Source organism: Melozone crissalis, unplaced genomic scaffold (assembly GCF_028551555.1).
Source record: "Melozone crissalis strain CALT ecotype California unplaced genomic scaffold, PUWL_Pcris_2 ptg000045l_1, whole genome shotgun sequence".
Classification (NCBI taxonomy): Eukaryota; Metazoa; Chordata; class Aves; order Passeriformes; family Passerellidae; genus Melozone; species Melozone crissalis.
In genome coordinates, this window is record NW_026535823.1 from 3,113,006 (window position 1) to 3,135,848 (window position 22,843).

At 44.6% G+C, this 22,843-nt stretch overlaps 1 protein-coding gene across 4 annotated transcripts in view; it reads left to right on the forward strand.

Annotated features, from left to right (window-relative positions):
- The window catches only part of NOTCH2 (notch receptor 2), a 93,860-nt gene that overhangs the window by 38,039 nt on the left and 32,978 nt on the right, over positions 1-22,843 (forward strand). Inside the window, exons 6-16 of one of the 4 annotated variants that reach the window (XM_054285592.1) lie at positions 6,719-6,952; positions 8,188-8,343; positions 9,770-9,958; positions 11,017-11,130; positions 12,223-12,336; positions 15,580-15,813; positions 16,303-16,413; positions 18,009-18,201; positions 20,265-20,410; positions 20,918-21,037; positions 21,135-21,287. In XM_054285592.1, coding sequence (XP_054141567.1) covers positions 6,719-6,952; positions 8,188-8,343; positions 9,770-9,958; positions 11,017-11,130; positions 12,223-12,336; positions 15,580-15,813; positions 16,303-16,413; positions 18,009-18,201; positions 20,265-20,410; positions 20,918-21,037; positions 21,135-21,287 — 1,764 coding nt within the window. The other 3 variants (XR_008483656.1, XM_054285594.1, XM_054285593.1) reach the window with 3 other exon arrangements.

Below are 22,843 nucleotides of genomic sequence, written 5' to 3' on the forward strand. Positions count from 1 at the left end.
GGAGGCTCACACAGGAGCATGAGGAAATCGAGCTTTGAGCTCATGGATGCATGTTGGGTTACTCTGTCAGTGCAGGCATTTTTCTTGCATTACAAGCCAGAACTGGACAGAGGAGTGTCCTTCTGCAGCCAGCAGTGTTCTGCCAGCTGGCATCCTGAACGTGCACATGTGTGGTTAGAGAGGAGAAGGAAGTGCAGGGTCCTTTGGAGTGTGGCACCGATGACCTTCTGCCACGATTAGATTTGGGCATGTATACAAATACTGCTCCTTATCTCTTAGCCCCTTCTTGAGCCTTGATAAGATGCTGTTCACCTTCTCACTTAGGAGTCCTTTGAAATTTAGATTAAAAATGCAAACAGTTCTAATGAGCCATGCTTTTTTGAGCTACACTGGTTGGATTCAAAACCCATACAGCAATCTTTGGAATACTTTGTGAATTAAACTACTCGTTCAAAGAGTTTTTGTCTAGATCTGGTTTATAGTTCCCAGGTGGCCCTTCCAGGAGAGCTAGTGATCTCTTCCCTGTGTGCTGTGCCTGAGATAAGTGACAAACCTGAGCTACTGAGTGGAGCATGGCATAAAAGCTTCTTGAAACCTGATGTTCCTTTTCCAGTGCGTCCCTTAAGACCCCAAGGACCAGTTTGTGATTCTCACCAAGTTGCCTTTCCAGTATCACTAAACTTGTAAGATGTTCTGACGTCCAGTCTGAGCCCAGTGCTGGGGTGGTTGTGATTTTGAGAGAAATGGGATATTGCCATCTCCTCCCTGCTCAGCTTTCAAGGAGCTGATTATTTTTTTCAAGGCATAGGAAAGTATTTGCACCCTTTGCCCTACAAAATGTTTTTAGTGATTAAACTGTATTAGATCTGCTGTCAGGAGCTTTAGCCTCTGATACTCCAGCTGTGCATCAGCAGACTTTCCTGCTGTTAGGAGGCCAAAAAAATGTTCTCCTTTTTGGAAAGTCTGTTCTGCCAAAGATGAAGTTCCTCTGCTTGAACTGTCTAGGGGTCCTGCAAGATCAATGCAGCTGGAATTGAGGTCAATGCAAACCCTCTAAGATTTGGTAGGATCAGCTTTTTGGAGATGTCTGGTGCTGCTTTCCAGGGTGGCTGTATGACTGCTTTGTTCAAGCTAATGCTGCTCACTTTTGGTGTAGCATTGTTCTAATTTTGTGTACTGCTTTACCTGTATAAATCAGGCTTTGTTTTCTTTCCAACACAAAGAAGGAGAAGGGCTGTTTCTTATCAATGAGATCTGGTACAACTACTTGGGGGAGGCCTTGCACCCTGAGTCTGCCAAAAGAGAAGCTCCTGGAGCTCCTTGCGGCTCCTGAGGCTCTGAAAATGGGAGCAATCAAAGCAGCAAACATGTCTGAGTTACTCCCTATGGCTTTTCTGAGGGAGGGGAAACGTGCAGGAAGTAACTTAGTTTCATAGTGGGCAAAAAGTGCGAAGAGTTGAACGCTGTTCCCTTTTTCTACTTCTAGTTTTCAATTTTGAAATACCACATGGACTAGCTGTTTACTTTGTACAAGGTCACTCAGAACCTGAGTCGGCATTTTACTCATTTCCCAGGCTCTGCAAATATCAAGGTCAGGCTAGGTTTTCATTACCTTCTTGGAGTAAGTTGTGTTTCCTTTCTTGTTGTCTTCTACGTGTGTGTTCCCACATTTCCGTCAAATTATTGTGCTGTAAGTATATTCACACTTCACTAGCCCAGCCTGTGTTTACTGTGTGTCTTTTAGAAATGTGATTGAAACTAGTGAGAGCACAAGGAAAGAAATACCTACACCAACGTGCAGCTAAATGAATTAACATTGAGTTCTTGTAGCATTCAGAGGTGACTTGGGTTTTGGACATTACACTGCGCAGTTTGTACAGTCCATCATGGACTTTGCCCTTGGAAGTTGAATTTCTGTTCTGTGAATGAAAGACCTGATTCTTCCTAAAACCCTTAACAAGCAGAAAGCAAGCTTGCCAACTACATGGCTACAAAGAATTATATTTATTTTGTTACAGTTAAGTCAAAGCAGCATTCCATAAGTAAATTGTTTCAGAAATGAGAACTCATCTCATTTGATTTTAAATCTAACTAACCTGGCAGAGAGAAGTCTTCAATTAGGAGCAAGGTCTTTTCATTAAAGTACTCAATAGTAAAATGCAGCAGTTAATTGTTCATTTATGCCTCTTAATATGTTGAATTGGATTTCCTTTGTTTTTAAAACAAATTGCATTAAGGTGCAGCTCTGATTCATATTCATAATTAAACACAAATGCAATTGTATTGCAAAAGGGTCATTAGAGATTGGAGAAGCCAAGTGGGGGACCAGATTCAAGGAGCTCAAATGTGGTATGTGTCTTTAAAATACAGTTCAAGTGCTTGAAGAAGTTTAAGCTCTGTATTCTTCTCTTGTGGAGGCATTGATTGACCTTTTAAAAGTTTGGTTTAGTTTAGGGCTGCAGAAAGATGGAATAGCCAAGAACACAGGGTTATTGCAAGGACATCAATGATGTCACTTGGTGGTGTCCTTTCTAGAAGTGGAGAGTGAGCACTAGTAAAAAAAATACTAAAAAATGCCTAAATGTTGGTCTTACCAGTGACACTCAAAATGGGAAGTCAGAACCAAGCCCTGGTAGTTTATATGGGCGATTACTTAGCCCATCTTTGCTTAACAAAACACCACAAACAACTGTAAAAAACATCCCCCAACAGCAAAAAAAGATAGGCATTAAAAGCATGTACTCCCATGCTCAATCACCCTTGCCAAAAGCCCAGAGAATGTTGCATGTTGTGTGTGCAGTTGTGTTGCGTTTCGTGTGTGTGCAGTTGTGTTGCATGTTGTGTGGGGAGTTGTGTTGCATGTTGTGTGTGGAGTTGTGTTGCATTTTGTGTGTGGAGTTGTGTTGCATGTTGTGTGGGGAGTTGTGTTGCATGGTGTGTGTGCAGTTGTGTTGCATGTTGCGTTGCATGGTGTGTGTGCAGTTGTGTTGCATGGTGTGTGTGCAGTTGCGTTGCATGTTGCGTTGCATGGTGTGTGTGCAGTTGTGTTGCAGGTTGTGCGTGGGGAGTTGTGTTGCATGTCGTGTGTGCAGTTGTGTTGCATGGTGTGTGTGCGGTTGTGTTGCATGTTGTGTGTGCAGTTGTGTTGCATGATGTGTGCAGTTGTGTAGCATTTCGTGTGTGCTGTTGTGTTGCATGTTGTGTGTGCGGTTCTGTTGCATTTCGTGTGTGCGGTTCTGTTGCATTTTGTGTGTGCGGCTGTGTTGCATGTTGTGTGTGCGGCTGTGTTGCATGTTGTGTGTGCGGTTGTGTTGCATGTTGTGTGTGCGGTTGTGTTGCATGTTGTGTGTGCGGCTGTGTTGCATGTTGTGTGTGCGGTTGTGTTGCATGTTGTGTGTGCGGTTGTGTTGCATGTTGTATGTGCGGTTGTGTTGCATGGTGTGCGTGGGGAGTTGTGTTGCATGTTGTGTGTGCGGTTGTGTTGCATGTTGTGTGTGCGGTTGTGTTGCATGGTGTGTGTGCGGTTGTGTTGCATGGTGTGTGTGCGGTTGTGTTGCATGGTGTGTGTGCGGTTGTGTTGCATGGTGTGTGTGCGGTTGTGTTGCATGGTGTGTGTGCGGTTGTGTTGCATGTTGTGTGTGCAGTTCTGTTGCATTTTGTGTGTGCAGTTCTGTTCAGCCAGTCAAAAGACAAATTATTTTTTTGGGGCACCACACTGTGGAGCGCTGTGGCTGAAACCTCTCCGTGTTCTGGCCGAGCCAAAAGGATGTGAGCACTGCAAGGGTTCCTCAGAGAGGGAGTCCTTTGATCTGGCTGGGCCCCCTCCAAGAACAGAAGGAAAATCACTTGTATAAAAAGCAAATAAGCTCTTGATTATTTTTTCCTGGAGGGAGTGGGTTGTGCTGGGCTGTGAGATATGTGTGACCGCTCAGAGCCAGCCCCAGCTCTGGCTCCTGCCAGGGTGGCCGCTGATAAGGCAGCACTGAGAGCTCCTGAACAAACCACTGCTAGTGTGACAAATGCATGGTTTGTGTGCTCATAATGCACAGAGGTGTTCCACAGATAACAATAGCAGGGGATCGAGTTCTCCCCAACTCTTTCACTGAGCAAATCCGGAATTGAAGATTAATTCTGAAAACTCCACTGTAATTATCATTGCTGTCAAAATTTAGTTATGGTTTTCCAAGTGATAAAATTATTGTTGTGAAGTAGTCCTACCAAAGAATGGAACATATGCCCAGAACACAGTTGTGCAGCTTATTCAACTTATTCTTTTAATAATAATTTCATTTCTTTGCCCCTAAGTGGAAAAAAAAATCCAAGTCTCATAGGATCAAAGGCTAGGATTTATCCAAGTACTTTGAAAACAAAAAAATCATTAGTATAGTAGATGGAGATGGTTACATTAAGATGTTTTTAGATTCTTGCTCAGGATAAATTTTTCAGTTTGGTGTGTTGGAGGAGGGTGTGTCTGTGCTCTTGCATCATTATTTCTGTGCCATTAATAAACAATGTGACTTATCAACATCTGATAAGTATTTTTAATTTGGCAAGCCTGAATAAACTGGAGCCCAGGTGCATTGGCAGAGAAGACCTGTGGCCTGCTCTTGAATTTCTTATTCTTGGAATACGAGAGGAATTCCATGCAAATGTAAACGTGCAGCAGATAGAGTAGCTGGGGAAGAGAAATCTCGTGGTGGAAGGTTTTTGCTGAAGAGTAAATTTGCTGAAGAGTAAATTTACTGAAGAGCTTTGTCCCAAATAACAGCAAGCTGTTGGAAGCCAGTGAGAGAGGAGGTGGTGTCAGCTGGGCAAGAGGGAAAGGTCACATCAGACAAATCAAATCTCACTCTCTGATAAAGGGCCATCTTCTGATGCTGTGTGCATCCTATCAATGTTTTAGGAAGAGTGGCAAAAGCAAGTTACCAAGAAGTGTTAAAAAAAAAAAAAGTCAAGCTATCAGTGCATAGAGGGTTTTTAATGTAACTGAAAGGAGAGAAATAGTTTATCAAGAAGAAGATTGTGGACTGTGACCAGTACTCTGTGGTTGCACATGTGTACCCATATGCCAGCCTGGGGAGAAATGAGCTGGTGCTGGGGAGGTTTTATCTGTTCAGGAAACCCAAAATGACTTGAAACTTCAGCTAAACAGTTTTGGCTTAAAAGTAAACTGTGCAAATTTAATGGGGAAGATGAATAACTGTTGAAGCAAAATATTATTGCAAGTGGTAGGTTCTCCAGATTTTGATGTCAATGCAAGATGAATTTCAGCAAAAAAATACTTCAGTAATGTGAATTGCAGAGCTTTCCCTAGATGTGACTGTAAAGTTCAGTATCCTCTGAAAATTATTTCATTCTTGGCCTGTTGGTCCTTTTCCTTAAATCTCTCTGAGAGTGTACATTTGTTTTCTTCTCTCTAATATCTCTGGTTGTAAAAACATTTTTGATTACTTATTTTGTTACTGAAAAAAAAGGAGAAAACGTCTCAATAACCAAGAAGCCCCCAAGTATTTGTGGTTGTCTGTACAATACCTGGGGCGAGGCAAATTAATATTTCAGGTGGAAGAGTTTTAAAAATTCTAGTCTTGCTCACTGGGTAATCATCATTGAACAATTATATGGGAAATAATTAAATTCTCCTGACAAGTGTGACCTTGCTGCTGACCTGTTGATACTCCTTTGGCCAAGATTTTCTTGTCATACCATCTTTTCTCTTAGTCCCTCTGGCTGCCCTGCAGGCAGCCCTTCATTCTTTTTGCTTCTCACCTCCTTGCAGATGTATCTCCATGTGCTGCAGGCTGCCTGCTGGCTCTTGCATTGTGCCTTTTTTAAAGTAATTATTTTAAAGTCATTCTTTTAAAGTCATTTGCAGCCCAGCTCCTGCTTTGGGGTTCTTTAGGGGTGCTGGTTGTGTTTGCCTGATTTGATGACAGTGCTGTGGAAGCTCTGGCACTGGAGCATGCTGGAATCGAGGAGCATCAGCTGGGGGACTACAACATTCCCTTTGGTCATGTTGTCTGTGCAGCAACCCCCTTGGGTCCGAGCACCTGAGGTGCATTAAACCTGCTCCTTTCTGTGCCCCAGTGCAGGAGTGACAGGGGTGGGATGGATGGGATGGGCAGACACCAGAGATCTCTGCAGCCAGGTCGTGGAATTTGTGGTTTATTGCACAGGGCCTGGGTGCAGGGCCCTGCTGGGAGCTGCCAGCCACAGCTCAGAGCAGGCCCCAAAGAGGGACAGAGAGGTCAAGAGAGAGAAGGCAAGAGCGTGGTAAAGAGGATGAGAGAGTGAGGAAGAGTAAAAGAGAGCAGAGTTCCCGTTACAATACCATAAATCATCTTCTATGTTGAATATTCTAATTCTCACTAACTGATCTAATACAAGATACAAATCCTGTAGCATTTACATACAGCCTATAAGAATCACTACATTAACATACTGTGTTACATTTTAAGCCCTAAAAACTCCTCTTTGGGGCCCTTCTGCCAAGCTAGTAGGGTCTGCTCTGACCCTTGGGCCTGTCTGCAAACAGAGGGTGTTGTTCCATCAAAAGGGGATTACCTTCAGCTGACCACACCATTGTTTTCCAGTTTAGTAACTAAGGGATCTCAAAGCTTGCTTTCATTTCAATCTCACTTACAGTTTCCATATTCTCAAAACCTTTTGCCAGGCAATCACATTGATAAGGCTTTCCTGTTTCATCTTCCCCACTCCCCAGGCCAGTTTTGCACCGAGGATGTGGATGAGTGCCAGCTCCAGCCCAATGCCTGCCAGAACGGGGGCACCTGCACCAACCACAACGGGGGCTACGCCTGCGTCTGCGTCAACGGCTGGAGCGGGGACGACTGCAGCAAGAACATCGACGACTGCTTCACTGCCTCCTGCGCCAACGGCTCCACCTGCATCGACAGGGTGGCCTCCTTCTCCTGCATCTGCCCCGAGGGGAAGGCAGGTGAGGGCACACTGCTTGCACAAGTCTGGCATTTGCTTGGAGGGTGCTCCCTGGGGTTTAGGCGCTTGTTTAAAGTGGGGTGTTTACTCTGCGCGCTTCGCCACCAGGAGGAAACTTGTCCGTGAGCAAGGGGCTGTTAAACCTCTCTAGCCTGGGACTAAGAAGTGTTTGTGTCATGCTAGAAGACAAACTTAGTACAGTTTAGGTTGCAAGGAAAGATCTTTTTCTAGCTGTCCTTAAAAGCAGCTCTGGTCCATGCGCAGTGGTGAGAGCGCTGGGCATGGAAGGAAGATGTCAGGATGGCAAATGTGTGACATGGAAACACATGACGTCCCAACTGTGTTTCCAGGGGAAGCCTATGGAACAAGAGGGACCCCTCACTCCTTGATTAACTGAGAATTGATTATCTGAAGGGTGGTGGTGGACTGAGAGTTGGTGATCTGAGGGATGGATGTATTGGGAATTTGGTGGGCGGAGGAGGAATGTTTTTGGAGGGTTTTCATTCTGAGTTTTGTGTGTGTTTCTCTTTATATATAGTTGTAGGTTAATAAAGTTTTTTTTCTTCTTTATTCCTAAGCTGGAGCCTGCTTTGCTCTATTCCTGGTTACATCTCACAGCAGATGCCAGGGAGCATATATTTTCCTGGGGACTACTGGCATTGCACCAGCATCAAACCGTGACACTAGCCCTTAGCAGAATCTGTATTTGCTTGAGAAGTTGCACATGAATGTGACTTGCCCTATGCCCTTTAGAATAATTATAGGAATCCAGAAAGCAAATTTAGGTATTTTTATGTGATTAGGACCTCACTGGTATAGTGGAAAATTTTCTGGTTTAGGTTAGGTGGAAGTGTATCTCCTAACTACATGGAAATAAAAGTGATCTGCATGTCTGAATTAAAGTGAGCTTTATGTGCACCTTTTCAGATGTCAGAATAATTATCATGCTGGTTTGAGAGAAGAGTTAGTTAACTGCTGCAAGATCGAGATTTTTATAATGGTCAACCATTTCCCTGGTTCAGAAGTGCTGGACACACCTCTAAAGCAACAGAATTTGTATTTAAATATGATGTTCTGTAAGTGTGTGATAAATTCCCTGTGGTAGTTCAGGGCTGAAGCCTGCTTAGGTTTCTTGCTGTGGGAGTCTCTATCTGAAATATCAGGACACAATTTGTGTAAAATACAGTCTGACTGCTTCATCTCTTTATTTTAATAAACTCTTGGATGCTTCTTTAGGTCTTCTGTGCCACTTGGATGATGCCTGTGTTAGCAATCCGTGCCAGAAAGGTGCTCTCTGTGACACCAACCCCGTGAATGGAAACTACATCTGCACCTGTCCCCAGGGCCATAAGGGAGCAGACTGCACTGAGGATGTGGATGAATGTGCAATGGGTGAGTTTCTGTTTGCTCTCTGTGAGTTCAAGAATACACATTTCGTCATTTTCTCCACATACTTGAGACTCCTTTTGTCCCCTTCCATTTCAGTGTCTTCAGATGCATTTTAAACTTGTGTAAGACCTGGGGCAAAGGGCTGAGCTGGAATAGTTGTCCATGTTTGAGCTGGAATATGAAAAGCAGGGGGATGCTTAGCCATTCTGTCTTGTGCAAGAGGGCTTTAGCACTGTGTGGGGAGTGCCTGCAAACAGATGTGATAATGAAGCTGTCCCTTAGAACTGCAGGGTGCAACGAGAGCACCGCAGTTCGTGTGGGAGCTGTTGCAGCTACGGCCTGGGTAGAAATATATCAAGGCTGTTTGACAGCCAGAATGTGGCTGGATCTTTTGAGTGCCTTCCAAGACTGGTGACCACGTGGGCTTTTAAAGCTGTAGGTCTCTGATAGCATGCTGTTGTGTTGTTTTGAGGATTAACTGCACTCTTACAGACTTACTTACAGTTTTGTGAGTGCTCGTTCATGCTTCTAGAGAGTGATGCGTGAAGGTAATGCCTAACCAGCACATGGAAGGGTTGGAAAGAAGCTCTTCTTTGAATTTCATTCCTCAGTCTGTCTTGGACAAGAGTGCTGTTCCTTTTTGAAAACACAAAAAGGACAAGTTTGGCTGTTTTGTGGCTGTGGCGGCATCTTGTCGGCCTCGGAAATGAAGTAAATGTAAAATGTGATCTGGAAATAAAGCCTTGAAAACATAATTAGTTCTCTAATCCCTGCTAGCTGATACTTAGCTCTTAAGAGCTGTCATTAGTAATATGGGACAGAGTTACTCCTCTGGTCCCCGATGGTGACAGCAATCCTTCTTTTTGCCCCTGACAGGCAAGAAACTGCCACTGTTTTCTTCAGTTTTCTTTTCCCCAGCAGGATGAACAATCTTTCCCCAATATTACTTGCCAGAAAGGAATGCCCATGAAAAGACCACGACTAATAAAGAATGCTCTGGCTTTCCTGCTCTGGGGAGAGGTTTTCACAGAATAATGAGGTTGGAAGAGACCTCTAAGATCATCCAGTCCAACCCATGCCCTAACACCTCAGCTAGACTATAGCACCAAGTGCCATGTCCAGTCTTTTTTTAAACACCATCCAGAGATGGTGATTCCACCCCCTCCCTGGGAAGAGCATTCCAGTGCTTTATTATTCTTTCAGTGAAGAATTTTTTCCTAATATCCGACCGATCCCTTCCCTGATGTAGCTTGAGACCGGTGGGGTTGATCTCTTCCATCGGGCAGTCCTCTGGTTCTGTCAGTGCTGCCCAATGGAAGACACCAACCCCACCTGTCTGCAACCTCTCTTCAGGAAGTTGTAGAAGAGCAATAAGAGAGAGAGAACAATAATTTTGACCCACACACTTGTGTCTGTCCCGTTCTTGCAGCAAACAGCAATCCGTGTGAGCACGCCGGGAAATGCGTCAACACCGAGGGCTCCTTCCACTGTGAGTGCCTGAAGGGCTACACAGGGCCCCGCTGTGAGATGGACATCAATGAGTGCCACTCCAACCCGTGCCAGAACGATGCCACCTGCCTGGATAAAATTGGAGGCTTCACGTGTCTCTGTATGCCAGGTGAGGGGAGGTTCTGACAGGGAACAAAGCTGCAAAGGGCTGAATGCTGAGATGGGGCCTGGTGTGGTGGCACCAGCCAGGAGGACCTGGCATTGGTGTGTGGGAGGGAGAGAGCAATTAGAGGGCTGAGAAAGAATCCAGTCTCTGCATCAGCCTGCTGAGCTGGGTATGTGTGAAAGTATTTGTTACTATACCTGGTAAAGTGCATGTGCAGAGTCATCTATCTCTCTGGGAAAGCCAAGCAGGTGCAACCTCTAAAAGAGTGACTGTGTTTTGAGGTATGCATATGGTGATTTCAGATAATGAATGGTGTTTGGGGTTTTTCTGTGCTTGAAATACCCCAAATAATGCGAGCTCCCATTGAACTGAGGAAGTCATTGTAAAAAAAAGCTACTTGAATGAAATTGTGCTTGTAAAATTTGCATGGCCAATGTAACCAAGGACCAGTGTTAGTCTTCTGCTTTGCACTCTGATAGAAAGGGGTGAAAAAAGAAAAAGATGCAAGCTGCCAGTTGCACAGACTTATAAAGTACTAAAATCATAAATATAAATAAAGAATTGTGACCCCTGCAGGAGATCAGATGATACCCTGACAATTACAATGAGTTTTTATTAATACAGTATTTATTAATATATAAAATGAAAGATGGAACAGGAAAGGCTAGTTCCAAGTATTTCACCCTTCTTAATCTTTTTCTTGTACTCTGCCATTTGCTATAAGCCCTTGAGCTAAAACAATGTGTTGTGTTTGTTTATATACCTTTTACAAAGTAATTAACCCCTTCTCAAGTGGAAGAAAACATTAGATGTGAATTCAGCATTGACCTCTGCTGTTGCTGGTTAGGTGAGCATCTTCAGCAACAGTGAAACCTACACAATCAACATCCCTTTTTAGCCTCTGGTGTATATTCTTACCTCATAGTTTCTGTCAAGACTGCAAGCTTGCAATGAAACTCTACTTAGACTTTCAGCACTGGTGTAAAACACAGTTAGACTCTCAAGGGCACTTTCTACACCCTTCAGTCACCTCTTTTTATTTATTTTTATTTTTTTAACAGGTTTTAAAGGAGTTCACTGTGAAGAAGATATTGATGAATGCTTGAGTAACCCCTGTGTGAACAATGGAGTGTGTCTTGATAAAGTCAACCGCTTCCTCTGTGTCTGTCCTCCTGGTGAGTTCTGATTTCTGGAAGCTTTTCCTGCTTCACCCTACCAAGAGCTGTACAGATGTGGGTGAAATGTTTCTTGTGAGTCTCTGTTGTTTTTAGGGCAGTACCTCTTTGTGTGAGTCAAGTGCAATCACTATTAAATCAGAATAGTTTCATGTTGGTTGCAATAATATTGTGCCTGTAACTGGGTGAGCATTGACAGACAGTTGGACACCTCGTCTAAAAGGGCAGCTGGCAACAAGAGCTTCTGTTGTTGTGGAAATTACAGTGAGATTCTCAGCACATTTTAAAGATCAGACCCCCTGCACACTTTTTGTCTTTTTTCTGATGTTTTTAGTAGGAAGCTGGTTTTGCATCAGTATAGTTTATGGTGCTTGCATGAGGAGTGAGATGAATTGGGCTCCACTGGAAAAGAAAAAGAGCTGAGCTGAGGGATCAATGTTAGCTGTAGAGTGAACATCACTTATTTTCTTCATGGGTTAAAAAAATTTTGAGTTCAGAATTTACATGCCAAAAGCCTGCTCTGCAGCCCATCTTATTGACTAATGGTGTTCAGCTTTGGTTCCTTCCTCCAAGAAGAGTTCCTCTTTTTTTTTTTTTTTCCCTCAAACTGCCCAAGGATCTGCACCACCTGACATCATCTGTCAATACTTTGTTAACTATTTCAAGAACTATTTTGAAACTTCCAGTGCTATTTTGCAGCACATTCCATGCTGCTGTAGTAATTCTAGTCTGAAGGCTCTAGTGATGTATGCGCTGCTATTTTATTTTTAGCCTCTTGCTTTGATTGCCTTAAAGATTTTTATCAGTGGGCTCTCAGCTTTACAGGCAGGCATGCTGTCCAGTGCTGGACACTGCTTTATTTCTTTTTGGCTTGGCCATTTCAGTTTTAAGCTGACCTGGAGGACAGGACCTTTGGAGGGTGGGTTTGATGAGGAGTGCGCCCACGCAGGGCATGGTGTGTGTGCTTCGTGATGCCACTGGATGAAGATTGGGTGGGCTTGAGGGTTTGTTGGAGGTGATTCCTGACAGTGCAGCTGTCCTGGTGAAGCCCTTCAGTGACTCCTGGTTTCCCTGTGTCTGTGTGCCTCTCAGGGTTCAGCGGGGCCGTGTGCCAGATTGACATAGACGACTGTTCCAGCACGCCGTGCCTCAACGGAGCCAAGTGCATTGACCACCCCAACGGCTACGAGTGCCAGTGTGCCACAGGTCAGTCTGCTGTTCTCAGCCCCTTAGGACACGGAGCCTAAGGGCATGAAAGGCTGCTCTCAAAGATGCTACTGTTTTTCCTTTCTTTCTCTGAAATGCTGCTTGCTTGTTGCAGGGCTTTGTCCACTCCTTTGTGCAGGGAATAGTATTTAAGTAGAGGAAGCCTTTCACTTGTGGCAGTTGAGTTCACAGTTGATGGGAGTTCTGCCTCCCTCTTTGCTTCCCAGAAGATGACAGCTTCTTCTGTACTAGCCATGGAATCCACATAAGGGAAAACATGAGTGTGATTTACCTCCCTCTCTCCCAAGTCAGATTATATCATGTGCACTTGAAAAACAAGAGATGGGCAGAGCAGTGCTGCTGTGCATTCTGATTTCTGTTACATCAGAAGGCTCAGTTGCATTTTATGTCAGAAGTTGCATTTTATGTCAGAAGGCTAAGACTGAAATGCAGTACCAGTTGTGGAAGAAATTCCACTGAGAATTTGAGTGGAAATGATTTGTCAGGTACCACACAGAAATTATGGCAGAGCTGTGGCCAGAACTCAGGTGGTTTTTTAATGCCTGATGAGTTACATATTCAGAAGCATCAGGCTTAATGATAGGATTTTCTTATCTCCAGACCTCCAGGGGTGATGTAGATATGCTCTTATCTTCATTTTTACATCTGGTCAAGTAAGAGGGTTCAGAGCTGTTTGTTCTAATTCTCAGTAAGCAGCTACACTTGGTTGCTTTCAGTTCATGGTCCCTGATACACTGCTCATGATACATATTCAGGTATGAAATGCCTTGGCTTTAGCTCTTCCATTGGGGAAGAAGCTGAACAATTCCTGGAGCTGTGTTAGTCCCAGTAATGTGCAGTGAGGTTGGTTAAATTTATGTGCAAACGTTCTCATTTTGAATCATTCCAATAGTGAAATTACTAAGGCAAATTTGACTTCAGTGCACAGAATGTAGCAGATTAGCCTAAAAATAGCCTGGTTTTTCTCACATGTGGTCTCCACCATTCCCAAAGTTCCTGAAGGGGCATCGAATTTGTTGAAAGAAGGAGAATGCAGTAGTTCTGACCAGGAGAGGAATAATTACTGTGGTCAGAGTTTTCCTTTTGACTACTTCATGTGACAAACTAAGCAAAAAGAAGGAAAAGCTCAAATCTTCTCGAAACGTGGAAACTGTTTTAGTCTTTTTCAGGCTGGGGTGTGTTCTGGTTGCTTTCATTCACTGAGACTGCAGAGCTTATCAGGCCTGGGTGAGTCTGGGTAGTGTAGGGAAGGACAATGTGGAGAGCTGTGCCTTGAAAAGCAAATTCTGAATTTGGCACCAAAACTACATAAATCAATACAGAAACTCTAGGTATCCCATCTGAGGAGAGAAGAAAATTGCTTCCATGAAGGCAAATGATGTAAAGGAGCATCTTCAGGCTGAAAGCAACCAAATGCATGTTACTGAAGCAGCAGTTCTAAGTAAAATCCTTGGTTAAATATTTGACTGAAAATGGAAGAGGGGATGCTGTATTAAGGCTGTTTTCCATCCAGTGTAAAGGATTCTCATATTCAATATTAAAATGGTTTTTTTCCTAGTCTAACTCTTGTCTGCAAAGAGAGAAATCATGTTTTGGTGAGGTATGTTCAGTTAGGAGATGCAGAAACATTCCTGATCTCCGAGTGGCTCAGTTGAGCTGCAATAGCAGGCAAGGTAATGACTGTTGAATGAACGTGTGCTAAGCATTATATTTAATATTGACAGCCTTCTGTAAGACTGAAATGTGGAGTTCTTCCTGGGGGCAGGTCAGTTACTGGACAATGAGTTTGAGTTTGTTCTTGCTCTGCTCCTCCCATGGTGTGGGTGATGTGTTTGTGTTGTTCCCTGGACGGGAATCGCCGGCTGCCAACGTGATTGAAAACTGCAAAATGTTTGGCCAAATGCTGTACAGATAGCTCTATTTACTGCTTGCTTTTTGTCTTTTCTTTCCCTTCTGGCATTATTCCACTTCTCCTTCCCAGTGGTAGATCATGGCTTTTCTTTTCTTGGGTTGTTTCAGGTCTTTCCTCTTTTATTTGTCTCTGCCCTCTTTTTTTTTCACCCCCCTCTGCCACCATTTCTCCCCTTATCAGTTTGTTTTTCCTCCTTCCCTAACATCTTTTTATATCCATCTCTCTAACTAGCTTCCCTTCCTTCTCCCCACCCACTTCCACACCCATTCATCCAAGCATACGTTCGCAGAACTTGGAAATGTTAGCCGTCACCTGGTATGTTTGACCACAGAAATAACCACAAACCTGTATGAAAAATGGGGAGCCTCTTATCCACTTGTAATACTCAGGTGAGAACCACTCTTCAGCTGTTGAAATTCCCTGCAGCTTGGTTTGTATCAGTCTCCAGTTGGTGTCTTGAAATTTCAAGTTCTGCCTTCCTGCGCTTCAGCTGCTGGAAGGCAGCGTGAGCTGTTGCTCCAAAACCTCAGCTCTGAAAACCATTTATTTGAAATTGTCCCAGTTTTATATAGCTCTGCTCCATCACGCAGAGCAGGGCTCTTGAGGAGGGACTTGTTTGCTGCTCCTAGCCTCCTGAAGCCTCTAGCCCCTTTTGTGGATAGGTTCTGTCCCTCTCTGTTGCTCAGGATGTTTCCCAGCTGAAGCAGAATGAAACAGGCCAAATTGCTGCTTGTTTCATTGCTCCTGACCAAGAGGTTGCATGCAGCCTTCAGTAAATTTGCACTTGGTGCTGCATTGCAGTTACTGAAAAGCTTCCCAGTGAAGGAGACAAGAGACTTTCTAATAACCAGAGCTGCAGAAGCTCTGACATGAGCCAAGGGAGTTCCCCTGGGAAGGTTTCAGCAACATCTTTGCAGTAATTGCTCATTTTAACAAGGTCAGCCCCACTCTGTCCCCCTGTTGCTGTGCAGAGGAAATAGTGGCAGGAGTGTGCCTTCAGACAGTTTATACTGATGCAAGTAAATATTTCTGATGGAGATTTACGCGTTTCCTCTCATGGCTACTGTTCCAAATAACCTGAAGGTGACCACTTCCAGTGCCAGGGTTCTCCGTGCATGCTGCTGTTCTGCAATGCTGTGAACAGTGGAGAGTGCTGTGTTCCAGGGCTGGAAGTGCAGTTGAGGTGCCCAGTTACCCTTTGTGCTCTCTGCCACTTTGCTGATTCTTGATACAATTCTTTCTGTACCTGCATTATATTCACTGCAGCATCCTACCAGTGGACCCCTTCCTTACTCGTGGCTTTTCCTCAGGTTTTACTGGCACTCTGTGTGAGGAGAACATCAACAACTGTGACCCTGACCCCTGCCACCACGGGGAATGCCAGGATGGCATAGATTCATACACGTGCATCTGCAACCCTGGCTACATGGGTGGCATATGCAGCGAGCAGATTGATGAGTGCCACAGCAATCCTTGCCTCAACCAAGGGCGCTGCATCGACCTGGTCAATGGCTACCAGTGCAACTGCCTGCTGGGCACCTCAGGTATGGAAAACACCACTGCAAGGCTGGAATTCAAGCAGAACTCAAGCATCTGATTAGTTCTTACCTGTGCTCTGGTGTGGGCTAGGTTGAGAGTATCATTTTCATGCTGGTTTGCCATGCTGGACTTTGGTGTGTTTGTGTGCATTGCCTAACCCTCACTGGTGCTGCAGCCAGTCTTGGGAGAATTTGCCTCCTCTATACTCCAAAAAAAATCAGGCCTGCAGAAAAATTAGGCATAGTGTTCAAAATGTTTATTCCTCTCTTTAAATATTTAGTACAAGCTCAGGGTCATATTCAGTCAGCACCCAGTGGCTCAGGTGGCATTCCTTGGTGTTGCAGCGCTTCTGCATCATCACCTGTTTAAGTTGCCCCAATGTGACTTTGAAGCAGGTGGGATTCTTAATTAGGCTATTTTGGGAAAATAGTTTTGTTGCCCTCTTTGCAAGATTTACCCTCCTTATTCCTCTAACTCTTTCTGTTTTAATCCAGGAATAAACTGTGAGAATAACTTTGACGACTGTGCCAGTAACCCGTGCATTCATGGCACCTGCATTGATGGCATCAATCGCTACAACTGTGCCTGTGAGCCTGGATTTACAGGTAAAGTCAGCTACCCAGGGGCTCTCAGTTGTTTGGAAGATGGTCATCCAAATAGCCAGGGAAGTGCTCTTTGCACACTCACTGCAAGGGATTCAGTTGGTGTCTCAGTAAATCCCTCTAATCTTTGGATCTTAGCATCTTACATTACAGCCAGTTCTACCAAACAGAAAAATGGCCTAATCTGTGCTGTGAAATGCCATTCTTGTTAGGTAATTAAGTCCAATTCATGGTTCTTGGGTTTATAACAAATAAACCCACGTGACTTTGGTTTATTATTTACAGCCTCTTTCCAGGGACAGAGAGATTGTGGCCAATATGGAGAGGTGTTTGATTAGACTCTGCCTAGAGCTTTGACCATGAACAGTAATTCTATTTCTGTGAAATCAGAGCATTAACTTGATGTTCTCATGAGTTGCTTCCCACTCTGAAGTTTTTCAGTACTTCTCTGTCATAGCATGGTCTGTTCTGTTTTCTTTTTATACTACAAAATTTCTCTGGTACAGTCAAAGTGGGGCTGAAAAAAGAAGTGGTTAGACACCTCTGGAACCATGTTTAGAGCTCTGAGTCAACATCAGGACTGTTTCTGATGACTAAAGCACATCTCACCACTGTCTGTAAGGGCATTCGTGTTTTGAGCTGTGTAGGGTAAGACAAAGTAATCACTGTGAGGCATTTTATTACAGCTTTCTCATCATGTTTGTTACTGTTTATTACTGAATGATTCTAGTCAGAATAGATCTGAAATGCATTAGAGCACTAAAATGTTTCATGTGTCTTGTACTTTACTCTTGGGGTCTTTCTAAACTCCTGATGCTCCTTCCTTCCCTCCTATGGCTCTGGCATGATGGAACTCTCTAGTTCCCAGAATAAAATGGGGGATGATGCTGATCACTCGTGCCTACCGCTCTCCTAGGTTGCTGGCATTCCATATTTGTTATCCTGCTGGATCTCTTACTGTTACACTGTTAAAATAATTCAGTAATGTGATGAATTGGCATATTCCAGTCTTTAAGGAGCTGGCTTGCATGGGGTCTTGGTACTTTGTCATTTCCTTCTGTTAAAAATGCTTTCAGCTTACTGCATCATTCACTCTGTTTAGCTTTCCAGCCTCACAAGTCCTTTTGGTCACTGCTTCAAGGATCTTGCAGTCGTAATCAGAGGCAGGCAAAACAGGAAACGGTGTTTTTAGAGCCCCTTTTGCGCAATAAACCACAAGAACTGTATTTACTGCAGACATTTGGGCACTATTGGTTGTTCAAAGGGTAGGTACTTCAAAGCAGAGCAGCAGGGCTACGGCAAGTGCAGCTCAAGAGGTTTGTTGCAAGCATGATACAGCCGAGTGGTTTTTGCTTTCCTAATCCATATTAACTGGTGATTTTAGTGGAGATTCTGGAATGGTTTGTAAATACTTGCTGAGTGTAAGTGCTGCATCTCTCAGAAACGCTTCTCTTGTTCTCTTGGCTTGAGTGAAAGCACGGAGGCATGTGAGCTCCGTGCTGCTGCCTTGGCTTCCCCGAGCTGCGTGCTCTTGCGGAGGTGCAAAGCGAGCAGTGCTCGGAGAAGCGCGGCTCAGCGAGCGTTGTTCTCCCCTGCAGGGCCCCGGTGCAACGTGGACATCGACGAGTGCACGTCCAGCCCGTGCCACAACGGGGGCACGTGCGTCAACGAGGTGAACGGGTTCCGCTGCGTGTGCCCCGAGGGCTTCCACCACCCGCACTGCCAGCCCCAGGCCGACGGCTGCCTCAGCAGCCCCTGTGTGCACGGCAACTGCACGCACACTGCCACGGGGTGAGCGCCCTCTGAGCCTGCTGCCTCGCTCTCCAGACCTCCAGCTCCCGGTTTTCCCCTTGTTTCTCAGAGTAGGATCCCAGTTTATCTGATGCCTGTGGCGTAATCGCAGTCGAGAATCAAACCTGTCTCACCCGCACTGCGGTGGCTTCCGGGGGCCCTTCCCAACACTGGCCAGCTGAATCCATGGTCAGCAACAGCACTTGGGTTATTTATGCACCATCTGCATCCAGAGCCCTGCTTGTGTTGGAGCAAGCACAGCTCCTGCCTCCAGAGCAGAGCCAGGCTGCCAAGTTTCAACACAGCTCCTCGTGTCCACTCAGTCTGGGTTTTCTATCTTCTGCTACACTCCCTCCAAATCCTTTTGATTACAGCTGCCTTTCCCACAAATCTGCCACGGCAAACAAACAGCCATAATAAGGTGCAGACCTTCATTCAGCAGCTGGTGTTTCAGCATAAGTGGTGCAGGTTGTACTGCCACCATCTAGAGGGAGGGTTTGGTGATTCTAGTGTGCTGTGGATGAGGTGAGAGATGAGAATTTGACTCCCAAGTTCTCAGAAGGCTGATTTATTATTTTATTATATTATATTAAAAGAAATTATACACTAAAACTATACTAAAGAAAGAGAAAGGAGACATCAGAAGGCCAGACAAGAATGATAATAAAAACTTGTGACTGACAAGAGAGTCTGACACAGCTGGACTGGGATTGGTCATTAATTAAAAACAATTCACATGGAACCAATCAAAGATGCACCTGTTGGTGAGCAACCTCCAGAGCACATTCCCAGCAAACAGATAATTATTGTTTACATTTCTTTTCTGAGGCTTTTCAGGAGAAAAATCCTGGTGAAGGGATTTTTCAGAAAATATGGTGACACTAGTGAGCCGAGTGAATGCAATTAAAATAAAGATATTGTTCCAAATTAAATCTTTGAGGAGCAGCAGCAACATGTTCCATCAAAACCTAAAGCCCTGAGTGTGGGGACTGTCTTTATTGGGTAGTGCTGTTCTCCCTACCCAAACCCTGTATCAAGGAACAGGCTGACAGCTTTTGCTCTAGGGATGGATATTTCACCCAGGACACTTTGTCCACTGCTGAGATTTTGTCAGCTTTACTCATATTGTTGCATGTCTGAGAAAAGAAAGGAAAATTCTGTCTGGGTCTTTTGATGGCAGTAGTTGCTTCTGAATCTTCCAGTGCAGGAAGACTAAATGCTGATTTTGGGAGCCCTAAATCAGATTTCTTTTTGGTAATGGTAATTCTGGGGTGGTTTTGTTTGTGAAAGTTCTTAGCTATACATGGAATAGCCTCCCAAAAATGTGCTGTATCGTGGGAAGTGTTGTCAGCATTTGGGCAGGGAAGTGATTTGGTGCTGCAGGTCGCTCTGTAGGGCAGGATGCAGCACTTTCCCTGGAGCTGGCAGGAGAGCTGCTTTTATTGCTAATTCAGCCTCCTTGAAAGCTTGGAAAACAGAGTTTTGTTCACCTTGTCTGTCATGTGTCACCTTGCATTTGTGCACCTCATTTGTGCCAGTGGAAGGGCAGGGACAGAGGCCAGTGAGTGCTGTGTGCCCTGAGTCCAGGCTGAGTCACCAAATCCTTGCTTCTACATCATCTACTGCAGATTTTGAAACCTGATGGAGAAGATTGCTCCTGCTCCCAGCCAGCTGTTTTCATTTGAAACCACTATTTGGTATTAAATCAGTCTAGTTATCTTTGGAGCCTATTGTTCCCCTCCACTCCTTTTTTTCTAATTTTTTTTGTGTTTCTGTCTTTGAATGTGTTGAGATGGTGTTATCAAAGCAGAAACACGTTGCTGGTTGACTGAACACTTTGTGAAAACTGTAGTGAGGGAAGTGTGGTTGTAAGGGAGGGTTTATTTTCAGGATTTTCAAAACTCGACTGTGATTATGCCACAGCTGGGGCAAGCAATCTAAAATAACTTAGGGCTCTTCTCAAGAGGGTTCCTCTGGTTTTCTCTCCAAAACTAATCTGCAGGAGAAACTGGTAGAGGAGTTACTTCAAAATGTCCTGAATTAATGCTGTTTTGCCTTTCAAGGTACAAGTGTGTCTGTGACCCAGGCTGGATAGGAGATTACTGTTCAACAGAAGGGAATGAATGTAAATCAAACCCGTGCCAGAATGGAGGAACCTGTGAGGATCTGCTGAATGCATACAGATGTACCTGTAGGAAGGGATTCAAAGGTGAAAATTCAGAAAAAATTTGTTATCTTTTCCCTTTTTACTTCATTGCACCTTTAGGGTAATTTCTTTTTGTTAAACTTTGTGGAAAAAACAATCAAGATGGGAAAGGCCATGGCTCCATGAGGTTAAATTAGTCAGTTCCTGTAGACATGATACAGTAATAGAATACTTGGCAAGGGCTTGTCTAAGCCTTGCTTGGAATCATTAAAAAATGACCTGTTGGAAGCTTAGCTTGATTTTCTTTGTAAATTATGAAATTCACATAAATGCCCTGGAAATTGGAGGGGCATTAAACTCAAAATGGCCATGGCTGCTTCTACACTGAGCCCATGAGGAGTGCTCTGCTCTCCTTTTCCTTCTGCTGGGATTTTCCGAAATGTGGCAGTGCTGCCCACTGCAGTGTGGGATAACCACACAACGTGAGTTACAACCTCTTTGTTCATTCTTCCAAGAGGCACCGAGCTCTCAGCAGCACATTCTTCAGCTTTTCCCCGTTCTGCTCCCCAGGTGTGAACTGCCAGGTGGTGGTTTCTCCTTGTTCCCCTAATCCTTGTGAGAACTCGGGCATCTGCCAAGAATCTCCTGACTCTGAAGGCTACACCTGCCAGTGTGCCCCTGGCTGGGAAGGTAACTGGGTGGGGAGCGAGGTGTGCCTGCAGTGCTGGCTCCGAGCCTCCTGCTTTGCCTGGGACGGGGTCTCACCCTCGCGCTCTGCACCTTGCAGGGGAAAGATGCACGGTGGACATTGATGAGTGCCTCTCCAAGCCCTGCAAGAACCACGCCCTGTGCCACAACATCCAGGGCAGTTACCTGTGCGAGTGCCGGCCCGGCTTCACCGGCGGCGACTGCGACACCAACATCGACGACTGCCTGGCCAGTGCGTACCAGCGCCTTGCTCTGTGTTTCCCAGCCTTCCCCAAAAATCAGCTTGCTGACTGTTTGATTCAGAAGGGTCTTTTATGATCTCTTGCCCAAAAAACCCCCAAGCTTCAGCGTTGTAATGTTTGAGGAAGTCAGAATCCATCGTGTTCGCCTGCTAGAATGGACCACGGTGTCCTAACTGATGGCAGCTGTTGTTTCCGGGTCCTCAACTTGAAAAGTTTACATACTTTAATAAGAAGCACTGTTAAATGCAAAATTGTATTTGCCTGAAATTTTAATCCATCAAGTTAAAGTGCCACTGCAGGGCTTACCTGTATTTCAGCGTTCAGTTTGATGGAGGTGTGGTGGGAATCTGGGCTACAGCAGTCCTTCCTGAAATGTCTGTCTGGCATTAATATTCTGGGAAGAGTGGGTCCTGTTGCAGCTCCAGTTTATCCACATCTAAAAGCAAATTAGGCAGCAGGAAGGCCCTCTGCTCTGGAATAGGTATCAGTTGCAGGAGGGAAGGCCATACGCTGATGAGTAGTGGAATGGCTCAAATTGCAAGAAAACAAGTATTAATTTAATGTCCTTGACACTGCTGTTTATAAGGGAAACCAAATACATAGTAGCTTCTTTTTCTTACTGGGCGTATTTTATGTCATCATCAGATAAAATCAGAGTCTCCTGAGAAATGTCACGTGTTTAAAAGTTCATCTGTTACTATTTGAAAAGTGCTTTATCAAACCTTGGAGTTCACAATGCTGTCATTCTTAGATTGGCCAGGTCTTTAAAAAAATGCAACCAAATGAAAAACCCAAAACAACCACCCCAAAACAAAAGGACCCCCAAAAACCTAATTCCCTGGTTTTTACTATCAGCTTAAAACCAAAATGGAGTTTTGAAGACTTTAGGCGTGAACTTAGCAAATTGTGTTTTGCATTGGAAAAAAAATGTTAATTCATGACTTCTGTAGAGAAGGATCCAAACAAGTCAATTAGCAAAAGTTACCGTGGGAGCCCCCAGAGCAGTACTCAAAGAACTTCTGAGGTGTCTGGCACAGGCTGAGCTTTTAATTCCTTCATTCTGAGCAGACAGGTACAGTACAGAAAGTGTCACGGTGCAGTGACCCGGAGCTTTGCTCACCGAAGCCAACAAAATCATTGCCTGCCCTGTTAGTTTTTGTGTGGGTGCCTGAAGATAAAAACGTTCTCCAGGTGTTCATCTTTCCCTCTGGGACAGCTGGGACATCTCTGTCCCTCCTCCTGAGTGTTCTGAGAGCTGTGGGATTCACCCCAGTGTTGTCTTAGGCAGCGCACCCGTGAGGCTGAAGAGGCATTTCACATCAGCTGCCACAGCTGATTTCATTTAGCATAACAAAAACCTTCCATGCCTTGAGCCAAATGTCTTTAATCTATGAAGCAAACAAACCCTCCAACAACAGGAACTTATTGAAAAGTTGATACCCGAGTCTCCTTCTTGTGTCAGTGAATGTGTGGCACAGAGAATTAATGCACAGCTTTTGGCTTCACTCATACATGGCTCACTGCCACAGACACAACATTTTATAGC